Below are 16,805 nucleotides of genomic sequence, written 5' to 3'. Positions count from 1 at the left end.
GTCTAGTCTATAGTCTAGTCTATAGTCTAGTCTATAGTCTAGTCTATAGTCTAGTCTATAGTCTAGTCTATAGTCTAGTCTATAGTCTAGTCTATAGTCTAGTCTATAGTCTAGTCTATAGTCTAGTCTATAGTCTAGTCTATAGTCTAGTCTATAGTCTAGTCTATAGTCTAGTCTATAGTCTAGTCTATAGTCTAGTCTATAGTCTAGTCTATAGTCTAGTCTATAGTCTAGTCTATAGTCTAGTCTATAGTCTAGTCTATAGTCTAGTCTATAGTCTAGTCTATAGTCTAGTCTATAGTCTAGTCTATAGTCTAGTCTATAGTCTAGTCTATAGTCTAGTCTATAGTCTAGTCTATAGTCTAGTCTATAGTCTAGTCTATAGTCTAGTCTATAGTCTAGTCTATAGTCTAGTCTATAGTCTAGTCTATAGTCTAGTCTATAGTCTAGTCTATAGTCTAGTCTATAGTCTAGTCTATAGTCTAGTTATAGTCTAGTCTATAGTCTAGTCTATAGTCTAGTCTATAGTCTAGTCTATAGTCTAGTCTATAGTCTAGTCTATAGTCTAGTCTATAGTCTAGTCTATAGTCTAGTCTATAGTCTAGTCTATAGTCTAGTCTATAGTCTAGTCTATAGTCTAGTCTATAGTCTAGTCTATAGTCTAGTCTATAGTCTAGTCTATAGTCTAGTCTATAGTCTAGTCTATAGTCTAGTCTATAGTCTAGTCTATAGTCTAGTCTATAGTCTAGTCTATAGTCTAGTCTATAGTCTAGTCTATAGTCTAGTGTCTATAGTCTAGTCTATAGTCTAGTCTATAGTCTCTATAGTCTAGTCTATAGTCTAGTCTATAGTCTAGTCTATAGTCTAGTCTATAGTCTAGTCTATAGTCTAGTCTATAGTCTAGTCTATAGTCTAGTCTATAGTCTAGTCTATAGTCTAGTCTATAGTCTAGTCTATAGTCTAGTCTATAGTCTAGTCTATAGTCTAGTCTATAGTCTAGTCTATAGTCTAGTCTATAGTCTAGTCTATAGTCTAGTCTATAGTCTAGTCTATAGTCTAGTCTATAGTCTAGTCTATAGTCTAGTCTATAGTCTAGTCTATAGTCTAGTCTATAGTCTAGTCTATAGTCTAGTCTATAGTCTAGTCTATAGTCTAGTCTATAGTCTAGTCTATAGTCTAGTCTATAGTCTAGTCTATAGTCTAGTCTATAGTCTAGTCTATAGTCTAGTCTATAGTCTAGTCTATAGTCTAGTCTATAGTCTAGTCTATAGTCTAGTCTATAGTCTAGTCTATAGTCTAGTCTATAGTCTAGTCTATAGTCTAGTCTATAGTCTAGTCTATAGTCTAGTCTATAGTCTAGTCTATAGTCTAGTCTATAGTCTAGTCTATAGTCTAGTCTATAGTCTAGTCTATAGTCTAGTCTATAGTCTAGTCTATAGTCTAGTATATAGTCTAGTCTATAGTCTAGTCTATAGTCTAGTCTATAGTTTAGTCTATAGTCTAGTCTATAGTCTAGTCTATAGTCTAGTCTATAGTCTAGTCTATAGTCTAGTCTATAGTCTAGTCTATAGTCTTGTCTATAGTCTAGTCTATAGTCTAGTCTATAGACTAGACTGTTTTCTTGTATTTAAAAAGATTATTTATTTAAATATCTATGTTAATGTGTGTGATGAGATCTATGTATGTGTGCTTATGTTAGTCGTACACATGTATTTAGTTTTACTATGAGGCTTGTAATGTGGTTTTATTTAAGAACTTTTTTTTATTATATTTTTTATCTTTTTATACGCTTCGTTTTCTTTTTTACTTCTTTTTATTTAATATTTAATAAGATGTTGCTAAAAAAAACCCTAGAGTAAAGGAGTGAGCGAGATAGTTGAATTGCAAATACAGACTTGTAGTGAAATAAAAGTCAAATAAATGTAAAACTAAAATGAATGTTAACTTTTTACTTGCTATATTTGCAGTTTTCTTTAGTTTTTCTTTTCTTTCTTTCTTGGGTCCCTAAAAGTATTTTAAAATTAAATTTTGTTTTTTGGTAGACTTTTTTTTACTGTTGCTGTGGCTTGTGATTAGTTTTACTGTGTTAAAAGAGAAACAAGTCTTTTAAGTTAATAATGTGTAATTAAATACAGTATTTATTAATTTATTAAAAGTTTTAATAAGTTTTAAGAAGGGTGTGTCTGTGTTAAATGAGTTAAGAGTATAAAAGGGTTAAAGAAGACTTTAAACCGGATCTATTTTTTTAAAATAATATATAAATATCTTTCTACAGTTTAGGCATTTTTAAACTGTTGATGGTTTTTGTCATTTATCAATTTCTAATTAAAAATTTTCTCTTTTTTTGTTTTCTAAATTATGTTTAAAATTAATGAAAATTGTGTCTTTTATTGCTTAAAATTATGGCTAGAAGGGTTTGTAGATTTTCTTTTTTTATAGCGAAATTAAAAATCCAAAAAGTAATAGACAAAAATCTTAAAAAATATATATGGTTTATAATTATTTCTGTACTTTTACATGTTTTATTACATTTTTTTGCTATTTTTTCAACGTTGTTCATTTATTCCCTGGGGTGTTTTAACAGGCAGCTTAATTTTGTTGCTGTTATGGATTTTCATAGATTTTTGTTGTTTGAGAAAAATATGTTGTTGATGTTGTTTACTTGAGTTGAAATATAAGGACAATAAAATCCTTTTAACATAAAAACCTCTGACCATTGGAAATGGCAAAAGATATAAATAAAAATAAAACATATTCAAAATGTGGCAATAAGAAAAAAATTGTATAGTTGTTGCTCTTTTCTTGACAAATACCCAGAGTACTAGCCTTTTTTTTTTGGTTGTCCTTTGGCTGGTCTCCGAACCACTCTTCTTAGTTATACTAGTTTGTGTTATTTGTTGTCATATACTGCTGCTGGTTGTCATGGTGACCGGTTGTAACGGCTACAGTTGTATAGTAGCAGCTTAGTGTAATTGTTACTGAAATGTTGTTTCACTCACTGTTTCGTGTTTTTATTTTTGTTTTCTTGTGCAGTTTTTTTTGGGGAGATTTTATGTTATTGGTGTCAGTGTGAGACTTGAGCCTTTCATTTGAAATTATTTATTTTTATGTCCTTTCCATTTTAAGCTTCTTTTTGTTTTTCTCTTGTTCTGCCATTTGTGGTATTCAGCAGTTGACATGCAAAAACTACAAAAATTATCGCAACAACTATAATACCAGCAACAGCAAAAGTGTAATGTATAGGAACATGTTCCTTTTTGTGCCCTACAGCATGATGGTATAGCCACTTAATTCAAGAATATTGATTTGTTTCAAAATTGTTTCGTAAAATGATTCTCACATTAGTATTATGTAAACTAAGTACATTTTTTCAATTTATTACATTATTTAAATGTTGTTTACCCTGCAAAAAAAAGGACTTCCAAAAAAGCGAAAAAGAAGTAGAATTTACTTCTGAAAGGGACCTGAAGAAGTTATGATTTTAACACAGGCTTGTCCTTTTTATTAATAGACCTCAAAATACCCATAACCGATTGTTCCTACTTCTTTGGAAGATACTATAGAATTATCTGAAAAATTTCGCTCAAATTACTCTTATACTTAAATAGTAGAGAGCATCATAATGTCGGATATGAACAATTAAAATTTTTTCTTAATTTTTTTTCTTTTTAACTTGTTTTAGCTCGCTGTGAGTTGAAACATTCTACATGCAGGATGATTTCAATTGTTTTCAATCTTGAGGTAGAAGTTTTTTTTTTCGTCCTCTGGCAAAAAATTATTCTTTCTTCTGGTCAGTTATGTGAAATTTTGCTGACATTGACACAATATCTGTTGGGCGGTTGGAGGACAATGACTGTTGGCATAGGATTTGGTTTGATGTGTGGGTTGAGACTTAAGTAAAGAATGTCCGTTTAGTCTTTGCTAGTTTTATGGTTTATTTCTTGTTACAGATGTTAAATATGAAAAAACAGTGGATTGTTTTTTTTTGAGCAACTTTTCCATAGAAAAATAAAAAAATTTTTTCTTTGGTATTACTTTCGTAGTAAACTGGTTTATAGTGAATCATTATTTTGGCTTTATTAATGGAAAAGAAATTTTAACAAAAAACAAAATTTTGTAGAAATAAAAATATGATTTTGAACATAAAAACTTTAAAAATTAAATTAAACAAAAACTTTTCGAAGAATTTAAAAAATTTCTTTAAAATAAAATTTTTAAAATCTGTTTGAATACACGAGTTAGTATTTATTTTCTCAAAAACATCTCAAAACGACCACTGTTCTCTCTGACTCTTACAGATATTATCCACAACTCATCATGTTAAATTCAAAGAATTTTTAAAACCCAAAGACATGTTGATTTTTTGAATAAATTCTATTTATATGCTTTCATTTTAATGTCCTGACAATGATTTCTTTTTTTTTTGTCCCCAACATTAAAATGTCCAAAACTACAATAAAATGTGACTAAAACAGAGAAAAAGAAAAGAAATCTTTGTTTTACTAGTTTTGTTTTTTTTTCAAAAATTTTTAATTTAATTTCTACTTTAGACAAATACTTGTGGTAGTCGTTTGTAACATTGTATGTGTATTTTTACATTTATATTTAAATAATGCTGACTATTGTGGTCAATGCTCTGACATGCATATAGAAGAGAATAAAAAAAGAAAGATATTAAGATAAATAATATGTCGGTTGAGAGATCATCTAAAGCTAGTGGAGGAATGTATAAGGATATATATGTAGTATATCTATATTACATGCTGCTTTTTAAGTCCTGGCATTTGCTATAAAGAGCATGTTAACAAATTTGCAAAAGATTTCAAATCATAATTAAATAGATTCTTGTGACATTGTTGGTTTATAAAAATTTTATTTAAAGAAGAATATAAATACATTAAAAAAAGAGAGATTTCTTTAATTAATTTTATATGGTTTAAAGAAAATTCAAAGCATAAAGTAAGGTAATGTTTGTTGTGGTTTTTTACCTTTAAAAAGTTTTAATTTTATTGAATTTATAACATTATGTTTATGATTTTCTTATGGAACCTTTAGAGTATTTCTTGTTTTTTATCACATTTTATAGATTTTTTTTATTAAATTATTAATTTAATTTTGCTTTATTTTCTAAAGGCATATTTGCCATTGGGTTATTAAGTAGATTCTTTTGTTAAATACTTATGTAATAGAGAAAATATATTTTATTTTAAATTGCCTTTAACTCTTCAACTATGTTTTCAATTACATTTTTAAAATTATCTACACGTACTGATAAACACACCTGAATATTTACATATTTAGATAAGTATTCTGTAAATAATATCCAAAAAAAAAGAGATTTTTTCTTGTAATTGTAGTTAAATATATTTTTAAATATAATGTCATGTTATAAACTTTGTTTATTTAGATATTTATACACATATACATACATAGAAAGAAACTAATATAATAATACGAGGTTAATTTATAAAGTATCTTTAACAAATAACCCTCGTGTTCATTAAGATATTAAACCCTTATTTTAGGGTTTTCATACAAAATTCCTACAATAAACCATCAATAACTTTATTAAACATTTATAAGAATGGGGGTAGGACTATAGATCCAGTAATTTTGGAGTCTATAGCCCAGACTATAGAGCAGTGTATAGTGTAGTGTATAAAGGTGTCTATAGTCTAAGATATAGAGTAGTCTATAGTTGTGGGTATAATGCAGTCTGGAATAGAGGACCCTACAGACTATAGTAAAATCTTTGACCCTGACGATAGAAAATTTTATAGTCCTGATGTGTTTGAAATCGAGACTATAGAGAAGTCAATAGCTCAGAGAAATCCAGGGTTCTGACAATAAAGAAGTCTATAGGACAATCGAGACTTTATAGGAGTTTAAATGAACCTACAGTCTAGATCTTAGAGGAGTCTACAGTTCAAACTCTAGAAGAATTAATAAAACAAAATGTAGAAAAGTTTATAGTTCAAACTATAGAGAAGTTTATAGCGCAGGAGGAGAAGTTCAAAGTTTAAAATATAGAGGAGTCTATAGTGCAGAAGGAGTTTATAATCCTCACTATATAGGAGTCCACAGTCGAGACATTAAAGAATCCCAGCGGCCAGATTATTGGAAAGATTATAGTTTAAACCAAACATTCCAGACTATAGAAAATTTTAAGAGTCTACAGACTAGACTAATAAAGCCACTCTATAGAGAAGTCTATAATCCAGACAATAAAGGAATCTTTAGTCCAAAAAACAATCTATAATTCCGACTCCAGAGGAGTCTAAACATAGTCCTGAAGTTGAGTTTTGTGATTCAAAGGGTTAAACAAATTTTATTGAAAATCCTAAATTTACGTTTATTTTTCATAATATTTAAAGACCTTTTTCCACCTGGCCTCATGAACATGCATGAATATTCATTTATTTGAAGTGTCATTGAAAGTAAATATCTATGTATGTATGTGTAAGGTGTGTGATTTTTTGAATATCATTTCTTTCTGTTAAGAAATCTAACGTTTGTCAATAAAGATTAAACGACAGCTGTAACTAACATGTACGAACATAAAGAAAAACAGTGATGGAGTGAGAATATATATGTAAGTGCCTTGAAAAGAAGGTATAGATGAATACAATTCTAGGTTCCTGTTCCTATAAACGCATATCTACACACACACATATATATTTAAGAAAAACACACGTGTCTTAAGATAAGAATAACAATACATATAGAGAGAAAGAAAACTTATCAGGCATTTTCAGTTAAGTTTAAATAAAACTGACTGAATGAGTGAAAAAATTGTGAGTGGGTGACTATAATACACACACACGTACACTATAATAATATCAACACATACAATCTTAAATACTTATTCTTAAATACACACATACACTTTTGTAAAATGTAATGAAAGTATGTGTTTAAGAAATAGAGTTATACTTGTCTAAGGTTTTACTTTATTATTTAATTTTTTGTTGTTGTTGTTATTGTTGAATAACGTAAAATATTTGATTTAAATATGGCTGGAAAACATAACAAACACACCTACACGTACACACATCTGTAGTTACACTTGAAAACATTTATACAAATAAAAACTGAAATTTACTTAAATCTATTGTTAACACACCTACAAACACCAGGTATATAATATTTTATACAACTGAATCTGTTACTATAAAAATTCATCTTGAATTTTTTGGGTTGTTAGCCTTCAAGGCAAGAATTTTTCTTGTAAGTTCTCTATTCATTCTATATGTGCTTCACAAAAAAACATTAAAGTGTGTTAGTATTTTAGAAATCGTAAAATTTTTGTGTACTTATTGTGACATTTTTATTTGTATATTTCTTTCAAATAAGTTTTCTTTTGAAAAATATCTATTTTTTTTACTATTTGCACTTACCACCCAAAACGCCAGCCACGTAACCGGTATTATTGCTACGGCCTTTTTTCATTAGAGCTTCATCGATAAGCAGCAAACGTTGCGAGGCAAATGGATCTGGTTTGACGGGTCCTTCATACAAATCCATGTCATCATGATTACGAAATAAATTGTGACGTGCTATCACATCCTCCATGCCGGTGCGATGGAGTTCTGGTATCAAACGTAACCAAATTGACAATTGATGGGCACGAAAATGATTTTTAATGCGTGGTTTCATGCCTGTAAATAATTTGAAAAATATGTATATATGTATTAAGTATATTAAAAAAAGGTTAAGAAAATAAAAGAAAAGACAATAAATTGGATATATAAGAAGTTGAATTGTTGCCACATAGATTGCTTGACAGCAATTGATGAAGTGTCAATCTCTTCCTATTTAAATGAAGACAAAAATAAGAGCTTTTGTCATTAGTTTAAGAAGAAACGTTTCAATATGAAAAACTCAGAAGTACCTTTTAGATTTTCATACATAGTTGAAAGATATAATGTAGTAAAAAGAGACACTTAAATGTTCATGCTAGAGATGACTCTATAGTCCATATTCTGGACTATATAGATCGGTCTATAGTCTAGCCTACAGATCGGTCTATAGTCCAGACTATAGATCGGTCTATAGTCCAGACTATAGGTCGCACTATAGTCCAGACTATAGATCAGTCTATAGTCCAGACTATAGTCTATAGTCCAGACTATAGATCAGTCTATAGCCCAGACTATAGATCATTCTATAGTCCAGACTATAGATTATTCTATAGTCCAGTCTATAGTCCAGACTATAGATCAGTCTATAGTCCAGACTATAGATCAGTCTATAGTCCAGACTATAGATTGTTCTATAGTCCAGATTATGGATTAGTCTATATTCCGGATTATAAATAAGTCTATAGTCCAGATAATAGATTAGCCTATAGTCCAGATTACAGATAAGCCTAGATTCCAGACTATATATAAGTCAATAGTCCATCCTATAGTCCTGATTATAAAGAAGTCCAGTGTATAGACTAATTTAAAGTCTAGACTCTGGAAGGGGCTTTAGGTCCGACTACAGAGAAGAATATAGTCTAGGCTACAGTAGAATCTATAGAACAGACTATAGATCGGTCTATAGTCTAGATTATAGATTAGTCTATGGTTCAGGTCATAGATTATTTAATAGTCCATACTACAGTTTAGTATAAGATCCCAACTATATATTGGTTTTCAGTTTATTGTTTCAGTATATAGGGCAGTATTTAATCCAGCCTATGTGGGAGTGTATAGTCCACACTACCGAGAAGTATAATCCAGACTACAGAGGAGTTTATAGGCCAGGCTATAGTGAATTCTATAATTAAGACTTTAGAGTTTTAAATAGTCCACACGAAGGAGAACTCTATTATGTCAAGGAACTTATGGGTATATTTTTAAAAAGTAGGGCATACTTTTGGGCAGTTGTGTTTAGGAGTGTGGAAAGAAATAGGATCCTTTAAACAAACTTTAAATTAAAACTAATTTAATTTTTTTTATTTTATAAACTCTCAAAGTGATTTTAAATTCCTTAAGGCAAACTCTTGATAACAGTTTTAAATTCACTTTTAAATATCTCTCCTTGAATAACATTTTCTAAAAATATAATATTCTTAAAATAAAATATTAATATTTTCATATTAATTCATAATTTCAAAACCTTTGGGGAAATTTATGTGTGTTTCAGTTTTTCTAGATTTTTAAACAGTTTCCGCAAAAAAAGCGTAACGATTTCATTTGGAGTCATTTTTGACATACAGCGCTTTTGGAGGGGAAAAAGTTGGTGATAAGTTTTTTTTTCTAAATAAAAACCCATTAGACAAAAGTTTTTGGCTGATATTATGCTGATAACAAAAGAGATTTACATATTATTAAACGTTTTTGGTCACACCAGGTACATTAACATAGAGGCAGGCGAAAAAAAGGGGAAGTAATGATGATAAGTAGCAGGCCTGTGTTCCGAAGACAACAATATAATTACAGTTAAAAGAAAAAAACGAATATATAGAAATTTACCTTGAATAGCATAATCGTGTTAGGAAATTTATTACGAAACTGCTGCATGTTGTGTGTCGGGATAAAAACTTTTGTAGCGTAACGTGAACATAACAAAATGTTGTACAAAAAACAAGCATGACTTTAACACCTAAACTCATTTATAAACACACAGTTAGTGGCATGCAATATACATATATATGTATGTAGCATGTAGATGTATTGTATTGGGATCCTTTTTTATGTTAAGCGTTTTGAGTTTTATTAAACAGTCAGAATACGGAATAGAATAGAAGCAGAGCATAAATATACGCATGTATTGCTTTCATTTTAATTCAAAAATATTTTTTCTTTATTCCTTTATGATTTGTATTCACCAATGAACAATAGGTGAATGAAAGTAAAAGGGAACAGACAGGAAAATATTTCAAATGCAAACATAACAAACAGACACAATGTTATCCTTAGACATGGGATGAGTGTAGTTATGTGTTGAAAATATCCTTATATAAATGTGCTTACATGTGTGTATTTATATTTAAAGATGTCACCTATGAACTTTAATGTAATTCTTAATAATATGAAAAAATTCAGACAGACTACAAGTAGCTTTTAACGAGGGTTGTCTAAAAATGTATAATTTCTTTTTGACTTGTAATCTGGTCAATGTTTTTGAATGTGGTTCCTTGTTTGAAAATGAAAATTATGGAAATTGCATCGATCTAAGAAACTTGAAATAAAATATTGACAACAAAATCAATCTCCTGACCAAGAACATTACATTCATCGTTATCAGACTTTGTATCAAAACGATTTATATTTTTAAAAATTATTTAAAAGGCCTTTTAAGCCTACTCTCGTATAAACCTTTATAAAAATATTTACTTATACAAATATGAACATACATTTGACTACATGCGTGTTATTGAGCATTCACGAGTGTGTGCCCGTGGTAAAGGTGGTAAAAATTGACAACATCTTTAGCCGCCTCCGTTTTCTTTTATAAGAAAATTATAATATCTTTTTTTTTTTTTTGTAAATTTTAGTCTTATGTTCGCAATAAGTTTTTGGAAAATTTCATTTTATACTTTAAACATGAAACATACTGCCAGTGTCTCATAAAGTTTAGACTTTTTTTCGTTCATAAATTGTTTTTGCATGTTTGGCGAAAATGCTTAAAGAAAAACTTTTCAAGTTTAAGGGTTCAAGGGTGTCATATTTAAACATAAAATTCTTTAATTTTTTTTTTCGTAAAATGTCTGTTGAAATTTAAATTGTTTTATTTAACTTACACAAATTGGTGCAAGGGTAAGGAGGGAATAGAAAACATTGAGGAGATTTGCTTAATTACATACAAATTACTAAAAGAAAGTTGATTAAAAAAGTTTTGAAATTACTCTTTCCACACAATCAGAGATTAATATCAGTTATCGGCTGATAATAATAATTTAGCTGTCTGGCTGTTTTAACGTTTCAGAAAGCACTTGTCTATAAAATGAAGAAAGAAAGTTCCAAAAAATATTTAAAAAAAAATTATAACAATTAAAGTAAATCTATCGTTATGGCCCCACAGTTTCTCTTTTTCAGGATGAAAATTTCTTCTTTAATACAATTTCTTTTCTTCAACACAAATACCTTTATTTTCATACATTTATTTCTAATATTTAAAGAAAATTCATTTTCTTCTTTTTTTATACATGTGTTTTATTTTTCCTCAACACTTCCTATAAATGATTGTCTAACTAAATTCTTTTGACATGTTTTTCTTCTTCGAAAAAGAAATCATTTAAATTTCTTTATTTTCTTTAATGTGCCATGCATAAATGTTTTATTTTCCCTTTATTTTTGTTAAAAAAAATTCTTCTACATTTTTATTTGACATTTCAGTTATTCATTATTTTATATATTTTTTTTGGGAGCAAAAAAGAAAATGTTTTCTTTTGATGCTGTTGATGAAATTGTATACTTCCTTGAGTAAAGGTGTGATAAATTTCTAATATTTTCAATAGAATTTTTTTTTAATTTAATAGCAAGGGAGAATGTAAGAAAGCTGTAATGTTCACCTTTTAATGACCTTGTTTTAATTTTGTATTAAAAACTTATTGTTGTTGTCAGGGTTATTGTTTCCGTCTTGGTATTATTTACATTTTCCGATGAAGAAATAGCATTATCAGACATTGTTGACACGTTTTCAAATGAAATAAAAGAAAATATTAGATCTTTTGTCTATGTGTAAAACGTGTTTTAACACGTTTTTTTGATATTGTAGTTTGACTAAAGGTGGAAGTTTTTATATTCATAATGTGGGGACCGACTGAGGCTAAGGGAACAAACTCTCAAGTATGAATGATTTAAAGGGAGGGGTTTCACTTTATAGGAGTGGCACTTTGTATAGAAATTGAAAGTTAGTTGGATAGACAGACAGACAGATAGATAGATAGATAGATAGATAGATAGATAGATAGATAGATAGATAGATAGATAGATAGATAGATAGATAGATAGATAGATAGATAGATAGATAGAGTGACCAGAAAAAAGTGCGTACTGAAATTATTAAATATTTTCAACTAAACCCAACTTGGTTTTACAAAAAGTTGGCCAAGCATACAAAGGTCTGCCGTCAAACTGTTTCCAATGTTATTAAACAGTACCGGGAGAACTTTTCAGTTGATAGAAAACCTGGTTCAGGTAGAAGGAATGGTCCACATGATGTTTCTAAAGCCAAAAAAATAGAACGCATTTTCAAAAGAGCTCCCAACACATCCGGTAGGAAAGCAGCTCGGTTAGCTCAGTGTTCGGACTATTTAGTACGAAAAGTTAAAGCTAATGCAGGTTTAAAAACACACAAGGCTCAAAAAGTTCCTGACAGGAACGCTGCTAAAAATTTAGAGGCCAAAAACAGAGCACGGAAATTGAAGTCAATTTTTATAAAAAAATATTCTTGCTGCATAATGGATGACGAAACGTATGTTCTGGCAGATTTTTCGCAACTTCCAGGTCAAAAGTTTTATGTTGCTGATGCTCGAGGGAAAGTTGAAGAAAAGTTTAGGACCCAAAAGCAGACAAAATTTCCCAGAAAGTTCTTGGTATGGCAAGCAATATGCAGTTGCGGCAAAAGAAGCCAATCATTTGTTACAACGGGCTCTATAAATACCGAAATTTACATCAAGGAATGTTTACAAAAAAGGCTGCTTCCATTCATAAGACTTCATAATGTGTCCACTTATTTTTGGCCTGACTTGGCATCCTGTCACTACGGTAAACAAGCCCTTGAGTGGTACAAGAATAATAATGTGGTATTTGTACCAAGAGAGGCAAATCCTCCAAACTGCCCGGAGCTAAGGCCAGTGGAGAGATATTGGGCTCTTGTTAAAAGAGAATTGAAGAGTACAAAAAAGATAGATTTTAAACGGAGATGGACTACATGTTCGAGAAAGTGACAGAAAGCACTATAAAAACGTTAATGGAAGGGTTTCCGAAAAGGGTTCAAAATTTCATCACTAGTGATTAAAACTATAAAAATATTTTTTTTTTTTGTAAATTGTAATAATAATTTGAATCAAATAAAAAAAATAAAGCTGTAAGTTTAGTGGTTTCTTTTTTATAAACATGTATGTATGTTAAGAATTTTTCGATCTCACTCCGTAGATAGATAGATAGATAGATAGATAGATAGATAGATAGATAGATAGATAGATAGAAAGATATATAGATACTAACTAGTTAATTAGTTAAATAGATAGTTACTTTAAATTGAAATTGGTCTCAAAAGTATTTTTATGGCATTTTTTCTTTGTAAATGTCTAAAATTTAAAATTTACAAAAAATGTAAATTTTCATTAAGACTCTTATTACTTGCTAGAATTGTTTATTTGTTATGCTCTATTTTGTTTTGTAAACTATTAAGCCGGCAACAAAACTTTGGCAATTATCAAAATGTTTTACAAAATGCTAAAGAAAACCTAAGAAAAACCAACTAAAGGTAAAGCTTCTTTCACAAAAGTAAGAAAAGTTACAACTTTGTTAAAGCCAATACAAAAACATTTGTAAATAAAATAGAAAATAGTTTTCCTCTCTTATTTTTCCATAGAGAAAATTAAAATTTTAAAGATTTATTTTTAAGAAATTAAAATAATTACCAAACCAAAGTAATAAAACAATATATTTTTACTTGTATGAATAAATAAATATCACTACTTACCAATTTCTAAATATTTCTGATGTAAAGGATCATAACTTTCCCAAGTAATGCTACGAAAACGATTACGTTCTTTAGAGGCGGGCAGAGCAGAGTCCTGACGATGATGTTCATTTGGATTACTAAAATTATACATACAAACAAATGGTTTTTCATAAATACATATATATGTATAGAAAAATGTACAAACATAAGAGTGAGTGTTCACTTGCTACAAATGTCTTACAATTGTACTTAAACATTCTTAACACACTCTGAAATCTCTTTGATTCGAAAAAACAATCAACTTTAAGTGTTTTTTTTTTGGTTAAAAGAGTTTTTTCTTTATTTCTTTTATTCTTTTGTTTCTATATTCTCTTTATTATTACAAAGTCAAAATTCATTCCTTTCTCCTCTTTACTAATACTTTGTTTGTGATATGTGTTAAGGGAATTCAAGATTTTGGCAGAATCATATTTTTTTTTAGTTTGTAGCAATATTTTTGCTTAGCTTTGTTATTAAGATTTGCTAAATCAATAGTTCTATTGTCGAGGAGGTCCTTGGGTCAAAAAAAAATTATGTGTAAAAATTCATAAAATTGTAATGAAAATTGCGTCGTGCAGCGTGCGCACAAGCCTTACATGGACTCACCGACAGACGGACAGACGGAAAAACGGACGAACAGACGCTAGACTTTACGTTGGGTGGAGGTGGAATATTTTTGAGTGTTAAAAACATCAGCACAAATGCATAATACCCTATGCAACCAACTATAGTGGTGTAATGTAAAAAAAATATGTTTTCTCAATAACAAGAATCCAGACTTTAAATTAGTTTTCAAGTTGTTATTACATACTTTTAGAATAAATTCGCAACGCAAAGCAAAATTTCTTATTAATTACAATTTAAGCATAAATAGGAAATTGTGATGCTAACATGCAGAGCAACCGAAAATATGATATGTGGATATAGCAATAGTTTTCTTTTTATAACAAGTTTAGTAATGGCATGTTTCAAAATTAAGGACTCTTGAAAAGCTGATGTAATAGAGTAATTATTTGGACTCTGAATTTCGTTTTTATTAATTCGTTTTGGTTTTGTCAAAAAAATAAACAATTAAATTGAATTTTTATTCACCAGCACATATATTCCGGTTGCCCTGTTAATAAGTAAGAAAACTGCAATTTCTTTGTAAAAACAAGCATATAACAACCCACAGGCAATTAAAAAGAAAATAAAAAAGTTGTTTATGCAATAATAGTATATTATTTGTGTAATATTTGCATAGTAAATTAATTAAAGTTTTTAATGTAATAACAACAAAAAATAAATAAAAATGATCGAAAATTAAAAAAAACACTTTTAGAGAGTTTGTAGGAGATGCAATTTTACTTTTTTAATAAAACATTTCAATAAAAAAACCCAATTTTTTTTGTAGAATATGATAAAAGTTTTATTTTTTTCATAAAAGTTTTGTTATTATGCTGCTAAAAAACTTTACTTTTCATAAAAGCTTTTTATTTCATAAAGTTAATATTTAAGCAGAGCTTTATTATAGTGTTAAAGCTTTCAATTTCTATTCAAAAAAATTAAAAATAAGCTTAAGACAAAGCTTTATTTAAGGAAAGCTTTTCATATAATTAATGTTCAAGGAAAGCTTTTATGCGAAATAAAGCTACTGTCTAGGTGACTAGCAATTTTAACATAAGCTTGTCCTACTAGGCAATCAATCGTCAACCCATAGATTACGAAGTTTTTTTTAGTATCCACTCTTTCGCCTACAAAGGGCACAATAAAGTGACAATTACGAACGGCGGTTATTCTTTCTAATTTTGATTCATCGAGTCATTGTCAAACTTTTGGTTATTTCCTGTGAGCATAGCTTTCAATTTGGGAGAAAAGCTTTTACTACAGAAGATATTCTTAGAGAAATCCAAAAAAATTTATTACGGAACATTATTTTTAATCAAATTTGTTTTTGTGTTAACTTTTTAGAAAAAAGTTTTTAATTTAAGAAATTTTCTAAAAAATTATATTTCTTTAAAGCTTTTCATTGTAATTTGTTTGACTTTTTAAAGAAAAAACTTTATAGAAAACAACTACAAGTTTTTGTACTAATTAAGCTTTAAATATTGTGACCTTTTTTATATAAACTTATTTAAAAAATACTTACTATGTAGAAAAAGCTGATTTTGATAGAAATACTATAAAAAATAATAAAAAAGTTTTTAAAGCATAATTCATACCATATTTTATTTGTTACACATGTATATGTGTAAATACTTATATAGGTATGTATTTATGTAAATTTTATGCTTTTTAATTGCAAATTCATTTTTCTCCCTGTTAGCATTTTCAATGGCATAATTTTTTGCCTCTTGTTGAATGCAACAACAAAAGAGACAATAATAAAAGTGACAAATTAAAATGTACATTTGAATACGAATGTTTAAATGTTGCATAACAACAGCAGTAAGAAAAAAAAGGGGGAATTATGTATAAAGAAAAAAAAACAAAAAATAGTTAGTTGCTGCTCTTGTTGTCATTGTCATTTATAACATCTATTGAGTTGTTGTCGTTTTCTTTTTTATGTTGCAGCTAAATTTCCTCACATGTTTGTTGGTAAATTATACGTAATAATATGATGAGAACAATGATGATGCTGATGCTAGTGATGATAACATTTTGTTTGAATTGTATATATTGTAAAAGTGAAATAACAAAAACGAAAACAAAACAGATACTAAATGGAAAAATGGAAAACACTTAAACTACTTGACGATGTTGTTTATGTGTGTTATTTCCCACTTAAAGTTTGTTGCTGTTGAGATAAATGTAAAAATTGCCACATATTTTTTTTGTCTTTTTTTGCTTTGTTACGTTTGTAAAACAAAAAAGACAATTTGTAATGTTTTTTTGTTTTATTGTTGCTAATGTTTAAATAGGCTTGAAATAGAACTACAGTCCTAAATACTTAAATACCTGAAAAGCAAAGTATTTAGAATCTAGTTGAAATTGTTTAATAAACAATGAAGACTAAAAACAAGAACAGCAAACTTGTTGTTCTTACTTGAAATTCAACAAACCGTGAAGAATTCTTAAACAAAGTGTAATTTTTTTCAAAGAGTAGAAAAAAAGGTGTTAAAATTGTTAAGGGGAAGCAATAAAAATAATAGTTTGTTTTT

At 28.7% G+C, this 16,805-nt stretch overlaps 1 protein-coding gene across 1 annotated transcript in view; it reads right to left on the bottom strand.

Annotated features, from left to right (window-relative positions):
* The window catches only part of LOC111684565, a 149,021-nt gene that overhangs the window by 49,079 nt on the left and 83,137 nt on the right, over nucleotides 1-16,805 (bottom strand). Inside the window, exons 9-10 of the mRNA XM_046948729.1 lie at nucleotides 13,645-13,763; nucleotides 7,398-7,658 (exon numbers count right to left, since the gene is read on the bottom strand). Of these exons, the coding sequence (XP_046804685.1) occupies nucleotides 7,398-7,658; nucleotides 13,645-13,763 (380 nt within the window). The remainder of the gene's footprint in view (nucleotides 1-7,397; nucleotides 7,659-13,644; nucleotides 13,764-16,805) is intronic.

The sequence above is a fragment of the Lucilia cuprina genome, chromosome 4 (genome assembly GCF_022045245.1).
Source record: "Lucilia cuprina isolate Lc7/37 chromosome 4, ASM2204524v1, whole genome shotgun sequence".
In the NCBI taxonomy this organism is placed as follows: domain Eukaryota; kingdom Metazoa; phylum Arthropoda; class Insecta; order Diptera; family Calliphoridae; genus Lucilia; species Lucilia cuprina.
Note: the sequence above shows the minus strand (reverse complement) of the source record. Positions and strands in the feature narration are given on the sequence as shown.